Raw genomic sequence first — 16559 nt, forward strand, 5'->3', positions numbered from 1 at the left:
CAGGATAAAAAATGGGCAACCCTTTTCACCTACTTAAAACTTACTTAGTATAATATACTAGCGTCATTAATATAGGGTCAAATGATATATACTACGCGTGAAGACGATACAAGATTCTGTATCGAAATGTCGCATCACAATAAGTTGTTCATCCATAAAGATTGTTCAAATCAATTTAGATTCTGCTTATACCCAGATATCTACATTATTAACGAGAAACTATAACCATCAGTATTCTATATATTCTAGCAATATAACTGTGCTCCCTAAAAAGTCATATGAATGGCATTGTTGAAAATAACAGCAGGATATCTGGTCATTGGACTGATCCATAATTTATCATTACACATGCTTTGACAAAACCCATACCTGGTAACAAGAACCAGAAAAGCAGGTCCTAGCAACTCAATTTACAGATATGACCTACATATGCGTTGACCCATGCGATGTATTAAAGACACCATTTGCTTGAGAATAGTGGGGGAGATGTTATGGCACATGTCAGCCAACGTAAAAGGCGTCGTCCCGGTAAGGTACGCCATTCCAAATGCTGCAAATAAGGATGAGGCGTGTTGTCTATGGAAGTGATGCCAGCCCAAACCATTACACTTCCATCTTCAAACTGAGGGCGTTGAATAACGTCAGCGTCGTGAAAACGTTCTCCTGAGCAGGCTTAGATCATTGAAGATCATTGTGCATCCCACATTGGGTACGATTCTGACGCTATTTGGTCTCAACCCAGGAATTGTTTATGTGGCAGTTTGGTATCGACTCCGTATATCGTGGTCTTGTTGACGTGACTTATTCCTTTTTAGCAAAACAATCGTGCCCCTCTTATTAAAACCAAACGTGTTGGTTATCCGGGTCCAAAGAAACGCAAGTATGCAAATTGTGTACGTGCATGAACATGCTCATGCAAGTTGTTATTCAAGCTCTTAATGTATGCATCAATTATTTTTGAAAGATGCATTTTTAATCGTCTGCTGTAATCTGTTTTTACTGAACGCATCAAGGAGCACTGTTAATATGTTAGTATGTTTAGCACATGTTGTGTAACTCACATACTGTCTAGGGCAGAGACTGAGCTATTGTCTATGTGCAAACACGAACAGCACTTGACAATACAAGGCTGCTCGTCTCTATAACAATAAAAACAAGTAGACTTGCTACTGTTCTACTTGGCTAACTGTATTTGTTGAGTGACACCTGACTGTGCCTGCATTTTCCACTACAGTAAAGTGGGTGGATAGATGGACATACAACTCCTTTGTTCCAATATGTGTGACATTTCTGTGCCGATGCCAACACCGTTATCAAGCCAGGGACACATCAAGCCATAAGCAAGTTATCATTGATAACGGTGTTGTCGACCTATTAACAGTCTATAAAGAAATGACACGGTAACACAAATCACAGGTCACACGAAGACCCTGCTGTAACTTAATACAATAGAACATGTACAACCGCATGTCACTTTGAATCTTACAGGCAAGTGGTAAGTATATGTTTGATCGGCTCTTTAGATGATGGTGAGTCAATAACGAAGCATACGACTTATTGGATATGTATCTGGGGAAAGAGGGAGGGGGGAATATATGCATAAGCATGTTGTCGATAGCAGCAGATTAAAAACAATAGCTTCGTGTTATCTATTGCTTGTCACAATATGCTATGCATATATACCTCTCATCACTTGGTTGTGTCGTTTCAAGGTCTATAAGGATGTAAAATCGAAACAGCGCTATGTTCAATAGACAAGTAGTTCATGTCCATAAAGTTGTATTCTTCGATACGAAAAGGCGAGTAAAGGATTGTTTACGTGCTCCAAACTAATTCGTTCCTGGATCTAAGGCCCCCGAGTTTCCTTGTAAGCTCTGTAAAAATTATCCATCGCAAGGCTTAACTACAAGTGAAATGCTCTGACCGATAAAGGTCCGTTGCAATACGAAATTTCTTTTTTCGTTTCACTTAGTTTATTTTCATTACTTATTAGCAACAGAATCCCTCCACTTGTACACAGACATAAATGAAATGACTCTACGTGTACAGGTTTCAGATTCAACAAAAAAGAAGTTACTGATCCACAATCTGATTTCTTTAGTCACCGTCCTATGGTAGCAGTGCATGACAAGCACGCCCCTGTTTGATACTTATCTTGAGAGAGTGGTGAGTATTATCGGTAGGTCTGAACTTGCTTACTGCTTTCGCTGTTGTCATCTTTGATAGATGTTAAACTCTACGGAGCAATCTTTCTGTGTTCTTTACGGACGTGTTACGTTATTAAAGCAAACACTTTACCCACTGGACCACCCCACATACCCAGAAATACATTTCTCACAAGAAACATGTCACCGCATTTGTTATCACCATTTGTTATTTAAAAAACTCATTGATTTCTTGTTCACTTTTGTGTTGCATCTTTCAAATCACAAAAAGCTATTTTATCTTACTTGTATCCAGTAACATATCGTATGCTTCATCCTGATGATCAGATGTCTAAGAACACGGTCAAACCATCCGGGAACTCCCGGGTACCCGCCTTCAACCAGCCCCAGTCCCCAGATGATCTTCCCCGTGCCGCAGGATTCTGCACGATGATGAGACTTCCGTCACAAGAAACAACTAAAGGTAAAGCTTGTAGGCAGACAGTAGAGATATACATGTACCTTGTATCAGAAATTCGCGCGCGCGTGTGTGTGTGTTTGCGCGCGCGCGTGATATGAGATCAAGATCGAGATGAGATCGAGTGCAGCGTTGTCATAATCCTTATGCGATGTGGTCCTAGTGACTCATCATACCGAAGGTCTGGGTTCGAGTTCAGCCAATGTATGAAGTGTGAAGTCCATTTCTGGTGTTCCCTATTGTTATACAGTGGAATGATGCTAGGACAACGAGGACAACGTAGGCGTGTGAGTGAGTGCATATATGGCGTTTTGCTGCATTTTAAGATATTTCAGCAAGAGTGAGTCCTTTGGTTTTAGAGCATTTTGAACATATATATTGGACCTATGAATGTGCTCAATCGCTTCTATACCAAGTGTAACAGGTGCTGTTTAGCTTGGCTGTTGTATTTGTTGACAGGTTTAGATGTTGGTTTCATTGGTGTCCCCTTTGACCTCGGATGTGGGTTCAAGAACGGCCCCAGGATGGCCCCGAGGGCAGTGCGAGTTCAGTCGGCCGCCCTTAAGGCACTCAATGCAAGCACAGGTGAGAATAACCAACCAATTCAGATTTTCCATCAGACAGAATCAAGTGTTTTTCATAATACTGCGTATCTCAGTATGTTTGTTATTGGTTTGGGTTCTTTTTCCACACCATTTTCGTTGTCTAGTTTGCATCCCATGTACACTGTCGCCAAGCTCCTCACTGTCCTCTGTGTTAGGTCTGGTACCACCCGATCCCTTGGTGGACAGGTTCTCCTCTTGGAGTACAGCTCATCTAACACTACTTAAAGGTCACATGCAACGTAAAACACAACTTTGCATATTCTGATACCTTGCGGTGTGCACTTACCGAAACAAATCATAAAAAATGCCATTTCAGCCTATAAAGCTGAAAAAAACGGGATGAAAAAAGCCCTCGAAATCGGAGTTCAAACGATTCATTAAATTCCCCCCAGCGCTGGTGAAAAAAGGTAGTTTCAACAGCTGTGCTGCGCTGCGTCCATAACGCATGCGCAGTGAATAGGTTCGCGGAGCTTGAAACAGTATGTCTGCCTGGAGTATGATGTCGTGAGCAGTAGTCTAAAGAAGTAAATAATCTACTCGTTACATAAAAAAAAATGTAGAATGTGACAAGCACTCTTGGTCACAGAGAAAACTCAATGTCTGGTTTATTGACACCTTTTCGTCTGCCTGCCTGTCTGCTAAAGACACTATGCAAGATACAGTTTCAATCATTGACCACATGCAATTTGAACTTAACATTTATCAGGCTATACGTCACAAAATAAATTGATATACGATTCGTGCACCCGAGTCCCGTCTCTGCCACATTATGTAATTAGACAGGTGTGATACTTGTACACATGACATGTTTTATGTCTGTGGGTTGCAAACAAAACTACAGCCATTTTTCTTGAATGACTGGATTTGACGGAAACTGGTGCAAACTCTTGTCAGTTTCAAGTCCTGCTTTGTACCTGGACGAATAACAGTTTCCAGCCACGCAGTAGTTCACCATCTCTACAGAGATGATTTTGGATTGGACCGAACGCAGATTCAGAGAACATGTATTTACAAAACCCAACATCTCTATATACATTATTTATGGATAACAACTTTTTCTAGAGTTTATGATTTTGTTTGACAACGATATATGAATCCATACCGAAACGATGCATCAAGTACAATAAAAGAAGTTATAATCCATAAAAAATCTTACTTTCTTGTAACTCGCCATACTTCTAAAATGTCCATCAAACAGATCATCTTTCTGTACACACCATGAGCCTTTAGCGTATCGGCAAATGAACAAGCCAATCGGAAGCCGTCGTTACACTTGAGTGCACACCGACCCGCTATGACTAGGTTCGGTCTCATTTCAAGGGAAGTAAGCCCAAGTACAAAATATTGCACTTTGGAATCACGGTTGTGCGCTTATAATTTTGTTTATTTGGTTTTTTTTCACAAAGCAGCAATGTTATTATAAGTGATGAATTAGTGATAAATGAGTTTTAATTATGCTGGATTTTTGGTTGCATGTGAACTCCCATACAGTGGGCTGGACTGTTTGGGATTACCCCTGAAGATTTTGGTTAGAATTGCCTTCAGGAACCTAAACATGTCGCTCGAGTGGTTAGGGTCGCTGAATTGCTTCACGCATGTCATCGTATCCCAATCTCACTCTGTTAGCCTTTTTCTGCTGTCCAAGATTGCACAGTGACCGATTATGTTTGTAGGTCTGTCACCTAAACCCTATTTATCGATATATATATTGATCTTAATCTATATATAGTAATGGTAATATAAGATGGACGACAATGGTGACGGTGAACGTGAGTGCGAGATTAGATAGCTGTATTTCGCTGTTCCAGGCGCTGCCCCTTTCGAGTCTCTGCAAGTAGCAGACGTCGGTGACGTCAGACTAAACCAGTATAATGCGGCTACGGCTTGCGAAGACATTCGAAGATATTACTCCAACATAGAGTGTACACCGCTGACGATAGGTGGCGATCACACTATCACATACCCTATACTACAGGCCTTGAAGGTAAAGAGAGAGTGAGTGATTGAAGACAATGAATAAGTAACTAAGCGAATATGTGGGTAGTGAGTGAGAAAGGGATTGGGGGTGATATGAGTGGTGGGTGAGTAAGCTGGTTTTAAGTGAGCGTGTGGGACAGTGAATTAGACAATCAGCCTTTGGGTGAGTGAAGAACACGGGTGTTTGAAATGAAACATACAGCTTTATGGATGACAGCTTAATATTTACTGCATAGAGCGACGTTCCTATGTGGGATCTTACTATGTGGTATTAAGTTAAAAGTGGCACAGTGTTTTGTGAGTGAGGCAGTATGAGTGAGTAACACAGTATTTAAGAGGGTGAGACGTTTTGTGGGTGAGACAGTAAGGGTGAGTAACACAATATTTAAGAGGGCGAAACTGTGTTTGTTTTGTGAAACAGAGTTTACGTGAGTGAGACAGCATTTAAGGGGGGTGAGACAGTGTTTGTTGTGCGAGTGAGACAGCATTTACGTGAGTGAGACAGTATTTAAGGGGGGTGATATAGTGTTTGTTGTGTGAGTGAGACAGCATTTACGTGAGTGAGACAGTATTTAAGGGGGGTGAGACAGTGTTTGTTTTGTGAGTGAGACAGCATTAAAGGGTCTGGGACAGTGGTTAGGCATGAGTGAGACTGTGTCCAATTGAATGACACAGTTTGTGATACAGTCAATGAGTACAGGGCGACAATCATACGTATTGTCTGCCCTGGACGAGAACACATTGTAAATCGTCGTGTGACAAACACAATACATCCGTCTTCAGTGTTTCTTTATCTAGGTGAACTACTTACTTATTTACACAGTATACACATTGATTGTGTTCAAACAAAACATACACAGACTGATAAATATACACACAAGTTACACTTATTGTGCCCTGATTCATGTACATTTCAATTTAAGAACAACACTTTATGTGGGATACTAGTGTTCTATTTCATGCCAAATATGTGTCAATGAAACATTACCCAAACTGAAATCGATACAAAATATAATAGAAATGATATCTTTCTTTTTAATACAAAATATCTACTCAAAGACACATTGAACGACACTTGCCCGGCTTGTTACCACTGTATCCTAAATCCTGATTTTCCTCATGTCAAATAAAGCCACATGGTGACACTACCTAAAGCTGGCGCAGTGCTAATAAAGGTATGACGTAGCGAGAATTTAATTAATTTACGACACCAAACAAACGAGGGTAGTAATGTAATATTCATCATGTGATTCCGGTGTAGAACGGGTACTCAAGAGACCATACTGGTCTTGTGACGTCACTCAGTAACTCGGTTGTCATCCTGTGATTCACCTGAATGGTAACGCACACCAACAGTACTGATCGCTGTTCACAATATCAATCATCGGATTGTCTTGTCTAAGACAGTGTCTAAAGGCCGTTGGAATACTACTGTATAGAGTCTGTGCTCCTCTTTCATCAACAGGCAGCATTATTGGCTTGTGTTTTAGCAAACGAGCGTCACATCGATGTACAAGGTAGTTCCTGTTTAGTGTCCATGACATATTTGTTGGATCGTTATGCGAAGTTATCATTTTGAGTTGCTTTATCATTACCATTTCTTTTTTTCTGATAAAAAACATATTCATTGTTATTTCCGATAATAAAGTACATCTCTAATAGAGTGAAACTGGGAAGCAACCACTGATGAAGAAGAAGAGGAAGAAGAAGAAGAGGAGGAGGAGGACTAAGAGGAGGAGGAGGAGGAAGATGTGGAGCAGGTGGAGGTGGAAGTGGATATCGTGGTGTTGATGATGATTATGATGATTATTATTATTCAGGCGAAGCATGGACCCATGGGCCTGATACAGATTGACGCCCACAGGGATACATCGGACAGTATAGCAGGGGACAGGATCAACCACTCCACTGCCATCAGACGTGCCTTTGATGAAGGCTGCATCGTACCCGAGAAGACGGTGCAGATTGGCATTCGCGGTGCAGGTTTCTCAATGGACAATATACAGTGGGGCATTGATCAGGTAAACCGACAAGCTATGTGAATGTTGTGATTGGATGGATGCTGATGTTAAGACGAAGCAGTAGTTTCTGTTACAGAGAAGGGGATTGTAGTTTGGAAATCACTGCCCCAAACATACCCTTAAGCTTTGCACAGCTTAACGCCAGCTGACCAGACGTTAACCGATGGTCAAAATGCTGGTTAAACAGAAACTGAAAGCTAACCAGTCACAGAGTAAACCAATCACAGGGTAAATAAAAACACAAAGTCTCTGCTTGCACCAATATCATTTCACTATACGTCAGATACTGAAATGTGTTTTTCTGAAGGGTTTCCGTGTGGTCCGTGCGGAGGAATGTTGGTACAAGTCTCTTACACCTCTCATGGAAGAAGTAAGAGCCATGATGGGAGATGTACCTGTATATATGGACTTTGACATCGACGCACTTGACCCTTCGTACGCCCCGGGGGCAGGTAAAATTGATGATGCTTTTTGTGTGAGTGAGTGAGTAGAGGTTTACGTCACTTTTAGCAATATTCCAGCAATATTGCGGACACCAGAAATGGGCTTTACACACTGTACCCGTGTTGGGAATCAAACCCGGGTCTTCGGCGTAACGAGCGAACGTCTTAACCACTAGGCTACCCCCACCGCCCCGATTAGTTTTGTCGTGAAACGTAACTGAACCAATTAGACAAGGGAATAACAATGACGCCCCATGTATGAAACTGGTAAATGACGTCATGCAAGATAGGCGACAGGCTGAATAATTCAAGCATCTTTTTGGTCTCATTTGGCGATCATAAAACCATGTCCTTTGTCAGAAAATAAAGATACGTGAACCTTCCGTTTGATGCTGGAGAGCGCCATCACTCAGAGAGGGGTTGTCATTAAACACACACACTCACGCGCGCCTACACACACGCACGCACGCACATTTACCCATTTGGATCGAATGGTCAGGTTGGCTGCGTTGACTGCCATCGTACCTAGACGCCATTAGAATGTGCTCATTATATCAACCACTAGTTAACCTGGCCTAGATATTCCAGGATTCTTGACTGGGTTGCGATCTCTGATGCGCCACCTTCAACAGGCAACAACGAAGATATAATAAACAGGTCGTAGACACCCAAGTCAACCATAGTTCATTCTCACAGAACATACGTTACAGTGTAAATGGACGGAGCTGTACTCAAGCAAACGAACACCTCTTATCACATAATGACCCCATCATTTTAGTTCGTACAAAATGTCCACCTTGACAGTATCGACTTGCTTCTTAGAACTCATTAAGCCCAAGATGCAAGCCAAGCGATATTCTAATGGCCTGCCCAGCGCTTGTGCGTGCGTGCGTGCGAACGTGGAGGTGAAATGATATTGATGACGTTGGAGGAAGCTGAGGACGAGACGCATGATGACGAGAGTTATTTAATTGTATATAAGGGGATCCCATGAAACAGCTCTCATAACTTTCATTCTGCGGACCTCTGACATGCAGTAATGAAATTCAGGAGGTATATGTACATGTATCTTTTGTCATATTTAGAAAAAAACCCACACTACTATTGAAAATTTCTAATGCATTCCCATTAATGAAACAGAACCAAACCCTGCTGCACAAACCGAACGGACAAAAGAAACTTTACACTACCATGGTGTATCCGTTCATTTCGACTGCGGAGAACCATGCGTTTTTTTCATAGGCATTAAAAAACTCTAAACATTAACCTTTGTTTGTTTCAACACTGCTTTGAAGTGAAATCAAGTAACGTAATCCAGTATCTCCGCCACATCCGTGAAGAAAGTTAAACATGTACAGATAGTAGACATCCGCGTAGTGACACCCATGGACAATAACATTATGCTTTACAAACAATACGTGCCTAGTTACTAGGGGATCCTGACACACAGGAGGGTCAGAACTCTAAAAAGCATACCACCTCGTCTAAGACCCTTTCGGACTCGTGAAGGACCGAGGTCGGACAGGTCTTCAACAAATCATGCTTGCCCCAAAAGGCGATTATGCTTGTCGTAAGACAGGGATCGGCTGGTCTGGTTCGCTGACTTGGTTGACACATGTCATCGCTTCCCATTTGCGCAGATCGATGCTCATGCTGTTCATCGCTGGATTGTCTGGTCCAGGCTCGATTATTTACAGACCGCTACCATATAGCTGGAATATTGCTGAGTGAGGCGTAAAACTAAACTCACCCAGTCACTCACGATCAGTATGCCAGCACTGACTGCCGGAGGAATCTTTAGCCATAAACATACAGCTGCTCTTTATGTCCCGGTCAATGTGCCATTACATTAGTCATACATGTGCACAGGGACACTGGAAATCGGTGGACTGACGACGATACAAGCATTGGAGGTGATCCGGGGCTGCAGAGGCCTCAATATCATTGGCGCCGGTATTGTTGAGGTAATGTTTTAACCACAGCATATAGTCCAATACAGCATGCTTGAACCCTCACTGACATCCGGGTATTACAACTGGTTTTCGTCAGCAAATAATAAGTTTAACTCAGTGGCAACTTGTCTTTCTTTTCATCACCCAGCTGATTCGTCAGCACTGCAGATTGGGATTCTTCCTGATTACCACCAATAGTGTAAATGCCTTTCTCAAATGTCTTCCATAGTCTTCATATATTAAAAAAAATTAACAAGTACAGCCACTAGAACTGTACACACATGATATGCAGTGCATATTTTAAAACTGTTAGTAAATGTGATATTCCGTGAAATGAGTTTACGTGACGACGATGTGTAAAAACCTTCTTGTCCCCCACCGTGGTATTGCTTGAAATATTGCTAAAAGCGGTGCAAAACCCAGTTCACTCACTGTAAACAATCATGTTTTTTGGCAAATTCATTGTGATATGGTATATATTGGTGTGTTAAACACGGGTAACCGTTCATTTAATCATGTATTAAATCCACCTCAATAGGGCTAGTCTGTGCAGTTTAGTCTTGGCCAAGATGTCGAGATGTCAAACTTTATTCACATCTATTGGAAACTCAATTACCTAAAATGACTTATCCATTATTGATATGTACTGATGTAACGACGTTGTCCGTGTGGTAAGGTGCTACCTGTGCTGACAGTTTATGTGATTAGTGTCCTGTTTCCACTTCAGGTGTCGCCGCCCTATGACAACCACGATATGACATCAATGGTGGCAGCGCATTTGTTGTTTGAGATGCTTTGTGTTCTTCCTGGTGTCAAATATTATACCGTGTGATGTCATAAAGGGAAGCTTTGAAGGTTGCTCAGAGAAAACCATCACATACTGAAAGCTCAAGAATGTTAAAAATGAGCTTATGGTGATGTGTTTCACATGTAGTTTGTTGTATCATTGTTTGTTTAAATTATATCTACAATCAACAGACATATAGTTACGCCCCGCCCACTTAATTGATATAAGTGATTTAGCTTATATAAGTATCCTATGACATGTACATGAAAGAAAATGACATGTGTCGAAACGCATTTGATGGCTCATGTTAGTCTAAACAGTATAAACGTGTATTAATGGAAAGTAATTGTGTGAGTTGATGTTTCAATTACGGCCAAAAGGTCAGGTTCATTCCACTGACTTCCCTACCTGAACTACCAATAAATGATGTCAGTGAAACCGTCTCATTGGTTTCATCTATAGATACAGAGTAACAAGAAACTCTCCACACGAGGGATGACTTCATCTTCAGTGTTTGTCGTTTGTGTAGAATTATTTTTTTGGTTTAAAAAATTCAAATTTTGACAGTACTTTTGTTAGTAACAAACAAACTCGGAAAGGGGCCCAGTGAGACGAGCGATTCAGTCTGAACCTGTGGTATCATCACTGAGAGTGGTGATTTTACTGTCGAGATCCGCTTTCATCAGATATTTCTTGTGATTATGGATCGTGGTCGCTTTACTGATTTTACATAATTTAAATAAGTCTTGGTATGAACACGTTATGTACATATATACACTTTAATTAAATTGGTCTCTGAATACACTGGTGTACGGGAAAATTGCCAGCATGATCTTGGTGTATCAAACTACCTACCATACGTTACACCACACCATAAGGGCAGCACCCTTAATACGGCAATATAACACACAGTATGAACACAGGGGTAATAGCTTCGTAAATGGGCAGGGTGTTGGTTTTACCTTACATGTTTATTGCTTTCTCTTGCGAAAAAACAGTTCTTAATGTATTTTTCATTATACACTGATTGCAGGAGTTGTTGCCTCAAATTTAATGCTTTTTGGAGGAATAATTGTAAGTACAGGAAAAGACTCGTAGCTAGCCCGGTCTTAGCGACGTAAATTCTACACATTGAGCATTAAGACCATTAGCTAGCATGTTCTAAGTATATAAAATCATACGTAAAAACGTAAGATGTTAACTGTGTCAGGTAAGCCAGGTAACTCGGGTAAATCGGTGACCTCGCTCGCCTTGACCTTGGCCTACAAGTCGCTAGCCTTGACCTTGGCCTATAAGATTACGCGTGAGGTTTTCTCGTTTAATCCACGCTTTACATAATATGACGACACCCAGCAAGACATTACGATCTATTTACTGGTGTATTTGTCCAAGCAGGGCAGGTCATCCCCGACTGTCCCAGATAAAGATAGGAACGTTGTACAGGGTAGCACGGCCAGTGAATATAAAATAGCGATGGTAATCCTGTATACAGAGGCCATTTTAAGTGAAGTGTACATGCTTATTTAAATCAAGAGTCTCAGGACAAGTGAGTAAATTAGGCCTAGTGCCAGGTCGAACCTATTTCAGTCATCGTGCGTCGTGTCTCCTTATTTTTTAACCTGACGACTGTCTCCACAATACAAATTCGTTAATGAAGGTGAAGAGTAGCAGAAATAAACAACAAAATCTCTATTGCCTCATCACAAATTCGTGTACGTTAAATAGCCTATGATGTTTTCAACTTTGTAAGATGAGAATAGATAACCTTGATGCACAGCAACATTTAACTCTGTTGATGAAACACCGTTTTGAAGGTGTGTTGTTGAGACAGGCTATATGTGCTTTCGGTATTTTTATGTACGGTAAACTGAAACATTACACCACCTTGACAATCTTAGCGCCCAAAAGATTCTCAGATTTCAAGATTGTACGAACAATCTTATGATGACTTCATGTGTTCCTAACAGTTGTGCAAGCATCTTGTGAGCTCAGATTAGCAGACCTACAGAATCCATTCCTGTATTTTGAGTGGTTCTGTTTTGTCCGAGTAGGAAACGAGTGGCTAATGACGTTAATATCGGCTGTGCCGCTGCCACTCGCTCTGTAGCGTTCATTGGGCAACCCAGTAAACTATGATCGTGGGTTTGTATCCCTGTTTCCAGGTTTGCCAGAACCAAACGGGTGCATGTCAGTTTTCTCCATGCTAAGAAAGTAATCATTTCGTGCTGTCTTCCAGACATAACCAGGTCTTGTTCTGTGTTGTCTGAGCAGGGAAAGAGACAGGATCATACCGTGCTCGTGCGTTCCCAGTATTGTACATATCTGAAGACTTCATCACCTTAGGCGATGCACCATATGCACCTTCTCTCTCATATATCAGGATATGTTATCTACCGTGACCATCGTACTGTAACGATATATTTTCTGCTGTCACCAGCTGTTCCTCTGTAACGACATGCCGTCTAACGTACTGATATGGTGTCTACTGTAACGACATGTCACCACGGTAACGATACGGTATCGATCTTTACGGTAATAATGTGGCATCAATGGTAACGACATGCCATGTGCAGTACTGATAATAAACATGTCACATGTTCATGTTAGTGAACGCTGTGTATTTTAGCTACATATAGAACAAAGGATGTTGTTAACCGGATGTATCCTACCCGCATGTTTGAGTCTGTTATTGTGGATTATTTCAAACAATATGAATGACGTTCGATTCAAAGTAGGCTATTTTGTCACACGTCAAGTTGCTTTCACTGAAACATGTCTCTTACAACCAAGACACTGTCTCTACAACAAAAATGGTGTCGTTATTTGAAAAATAATGAAGAGGGGGTAGGGAACGATTGAATCAATATCTGTTAGCAGCTACTCAATTTATGTGGCCCGTTGGAAGTCGCCTTTACATGCCACATAGTTTTGCTCATTTTGTTGTAACCAACCAACTACACTGTAGATACTGCCTATATTAGATATCATATGGGTTTTACTTTCGTCTCTGCAAGATGTGTCAGGATTTGAGAGAGGTTTCCCCTGATCCATTCACACCTGAAAATAGAGTGTGAAAACATCTGATCAAACATTGGTGAGACTACAGCAGGGCATGGGAAAGTGAACTTTGACAAGGGCCATTTTCAGGAGTATTGGCCATTTTCTCAAATCAGAGTGGGCCCCTGCCCTTTTATCAATAGTAAACTTCAAAATTTTAACGGGCCATTTTTTTATTCTAATGTGCAAAATGGCCCATGGTCCCTGCATTTCCCAATCCGTGCTACAGATCCGATTTTCGCCTACAGTTTGTCAGACATGCCTGTTATTTTGCGACTTTTCTCAATGGTAATGTCATGATTGCATAACGACACCCATATAGCTATGGATTCGTGGGAGGGAAAACACACATAACACCATAATACTTCTCGTACCATCGATGCTAACTTAATATACATAACTGTACTGCACACAAATTAGGCCTGAATTGTTTTCAACTTTCACAATCATTCCCGTTTTGCCCAGGGTAGGGAATTCATCCATTTTCAGAGTAAACTATAACGGCCAGCGATGGATTTTTTGAAAATACTAACAAAAATTGATTCCGTCAAAAGGAAACCGAAGTCGTGTATCCATCATTCCACCTTTGTATCGCTGTGAAGGAAATAAATATTTGTATTCCTTGTACCTTTGAATATATCTTTCTCTTGGGTAACATGCAAACATATACGTATAAACATAAACTTACACATGAGTCTCAGGGAGGTTCCAACTTCAGTGTCCCGTGAACACCTGGAAATTTGTTGGTTTCACGAAAATGGTTGTGACTTTAAAACTCCCTCAAACTAACCCATGTTTGGTAGATAAGCAAATGGGAAAAGCTAAATGGCACATGTTCTACTGCTTCATAATACCATATGGATATCTTTGGTGGGAGGAATATACATGATGTTATATACGGGAATAAGAGCGCGGGTGACTCCTGTCCCGTCGCATCAATGAATAAGGACACCACCAGAGTATAACATGTTAAATCATAATGACTTCGAATGAAGTATATGGCTTGGTTATGGGCCGGGAAAGCTACTTTCTTAAATATAAAGAGGAAAGTAGGGGTAGCTTTACCGGTCATAGAGGATGGGGTGCGTCACGGTATGTGATTACGGAGATGTAGCTTTACCGGGAATGAAGGCAATAAAAAACTAAGTTACCGTATTCACCATATTTAATTTGTTCGGGTTTGCTTGCCATATGTTACAAACAATGTAAATCAAATAAATATATATACATGTAAAATGTAAGTTGACACAAAAAAATATTCCTGTAAGCAGTTACTGCCATTTCATCATTGTAATCCTCACATCACTCCTGTTTTAACAGTTCAGATACACAGTCAACATATTCCATATCATCTATGTCCTGGCTCCGTAGATCTTGACTCAGGGATCTAAGACGACTGTCTATCTGCCGGTAGCGGCGTTTCCTCTGTGGAGCACTAGGGTAGGCTGTTAGTAGGGCACAGGACACTTCACTCACTGACTGCTCCCTTTGGAAAAGTCCAACGACTTAAAAAATATTGGGGTGACTCTTTCTGGCTTGCTGATTAAGTTTGTGATGGAACCCTTCTAGGTGGTTATTTGTCCTTGGTCCTTCGTTTCCTAAATGGTTCCACACTAATGGGGAAAACTGGTTACCCTCCACCCACGAAGCAGTCATAATCCATGAATGATCGCACTTTGAGGTCATCGGGGCTGTCGTTTGTTTCCCTTTACCGGTAATTGTCAGGGTTAACTGATCACAGTGTTTATTCAGTTAAGTAGCTTTGGCGGTACAATCTTGCGTTGGAGAAAGTAGCTTTCCCGGAACTACGCTAATTTAAAAAGTAGCTCTCCCGGGCCGACAGCTATGGCTTAATGCATCCATGAATAGTACACCAATAGTACAGTCCATGCTAGAAAATAATTACTACAAATTTAGTATATGGTTTAATGCACCAATTAATAGTACACCAGTAGTATAGGCTATGCTAAAAATAATGACTACAAATTTAGTATATGACTTAATGCATCAATGAATAGTACACCAATATATAGTGTAGGCCATGCTAGAAAGTAATGACTACAAATTTAGTATATGACCATGAAAACATGATGACACCAACAGCATAGGTCATGCTATATGATTCGTTTATTCGTTTTCAGTCCTTCAGCCTCTGTACATCATTGAACATAACTGTAATGATATAGTAGAAGTGATGGTGATTATATATTGTGGAGAGACAAACAATATTTTAATGTTTAACATATTTTGCTACATTTAGAATGATTTCATGATCTTTACTGCATACTAGTAACTTATTAGAATAAGTTGTAGGGTTATACATTGGACACACACACACACACACACACACACAGAGAGAGAGAAAAATAAAAACAACAACATATATTGCAGAAACACAAACATTTACCTACACACCGCCTGCGACCATTAATTAATTGAACAGATAACTCGTCTAATCAAAACAAACCCCACACATCGAAACATGAGCCTCATATTAACAGACACGACCTTCTTTTCTGCTGATCCGAATTTTCTCGTGTGAAAGTGAAAATAGACACCACAAGCAACTCTGGTTACACTCAATTCCAATTAGTTGTCGCATAAGAAAATGATATTTACAAAGGAATTTTAATTTTAACCTTTAATGACATCGTATTTCTATATTTTATGGCGAGCTGTAAGCAGCATGACCTTAACTAAGACGTCAGAGACTGTCCCTGTTTGAGGTCGTAAAATGATTCACAGTGCATCTGGCTCACTGGTTACACCTGTTATGTTTCTGCGTTTATTCAGTGTAGCTCTGTAACGGACAATGAGATTGATATAATATCAATTCCGTACCAGACCGCCAAACTTTTCGAGCAGCAGAAACTCGTTTTGAGATTTCCACGATTTTCAGGATGATTTGAGCTTGTCAGAGCTCGATGTAGTGTTGCAACGGGAGAACGAGTAGGGGAAACATCAGCGGAATACTGCATATCAGTTGGGGGGTGGGGGAGGGGTAAGGCTTGGGTGACAGTGACATCGGGGGACTTTCCAAGACAACAAATCACCATATATCCTAAAGCGAGCTGAATTCGACGTTCTGCTGATTT

The 16559-nt window shown here is 40.9% G+C and overlaps 1 protein-coding gene across 2 annotated transcripts; it reads left to right on the plus strand.

The window, feature by feature from the left end:
* Window positions 1-1368: 1368 nt before the first annotated feature.
* On the plus strand, window positions 1369-10845 carry LOC137278063 (agmatinase, mitochondrial-like). 2 transcript variants are annotated; one of them, XM_067810141.1, is made up of 9 exons: window positions 1369-1495; window positions 2050-2166; window positions 2493-2628; window positions 3082-3207; window positions 5036-5211; window positions 7025-7225; window positions 7533-7677; window positions 9538-9632; window positions 10348-10845. In XM_067810141.1, the coding sequence occupies exons 2-9, from the start codon at window positions 2125-2127 to the stop codon at window positions 10450-10452; spliced, it is 1026 nt and encodes a 341-aa protein (XP_067666242.1). In that variant the 5' UTR covers window positions 1369-1495; window positions 2050-2124; the 3' UTR covers window positions 10453-10845. The 2 variants fall into 2 exon arrangements, with proteins under 2 accessions (XP_067666242.1, XP_067666243.1); XM_067810142.1 differs by having other exon boundaries at window positions 1374-1495; window positions 2102-2166.
* Window positions 10846-16559: the final 5714 nt, after the last annotated feature.

This window comes from Haliotis asinina, chromosome 3 (assembly GCF_037392515.1).
Source record: "Haliotis asinina isolate JCU_RB_2024 chromosome 3, JCU_Hal_asi_v2, whole genome shotgun sequence".
NCBI lineage: Eukaryota > Metazoa > Mollusca > Gastropoda > Lepetellida > Haliotidae > Haliotis > Haliotis asinina.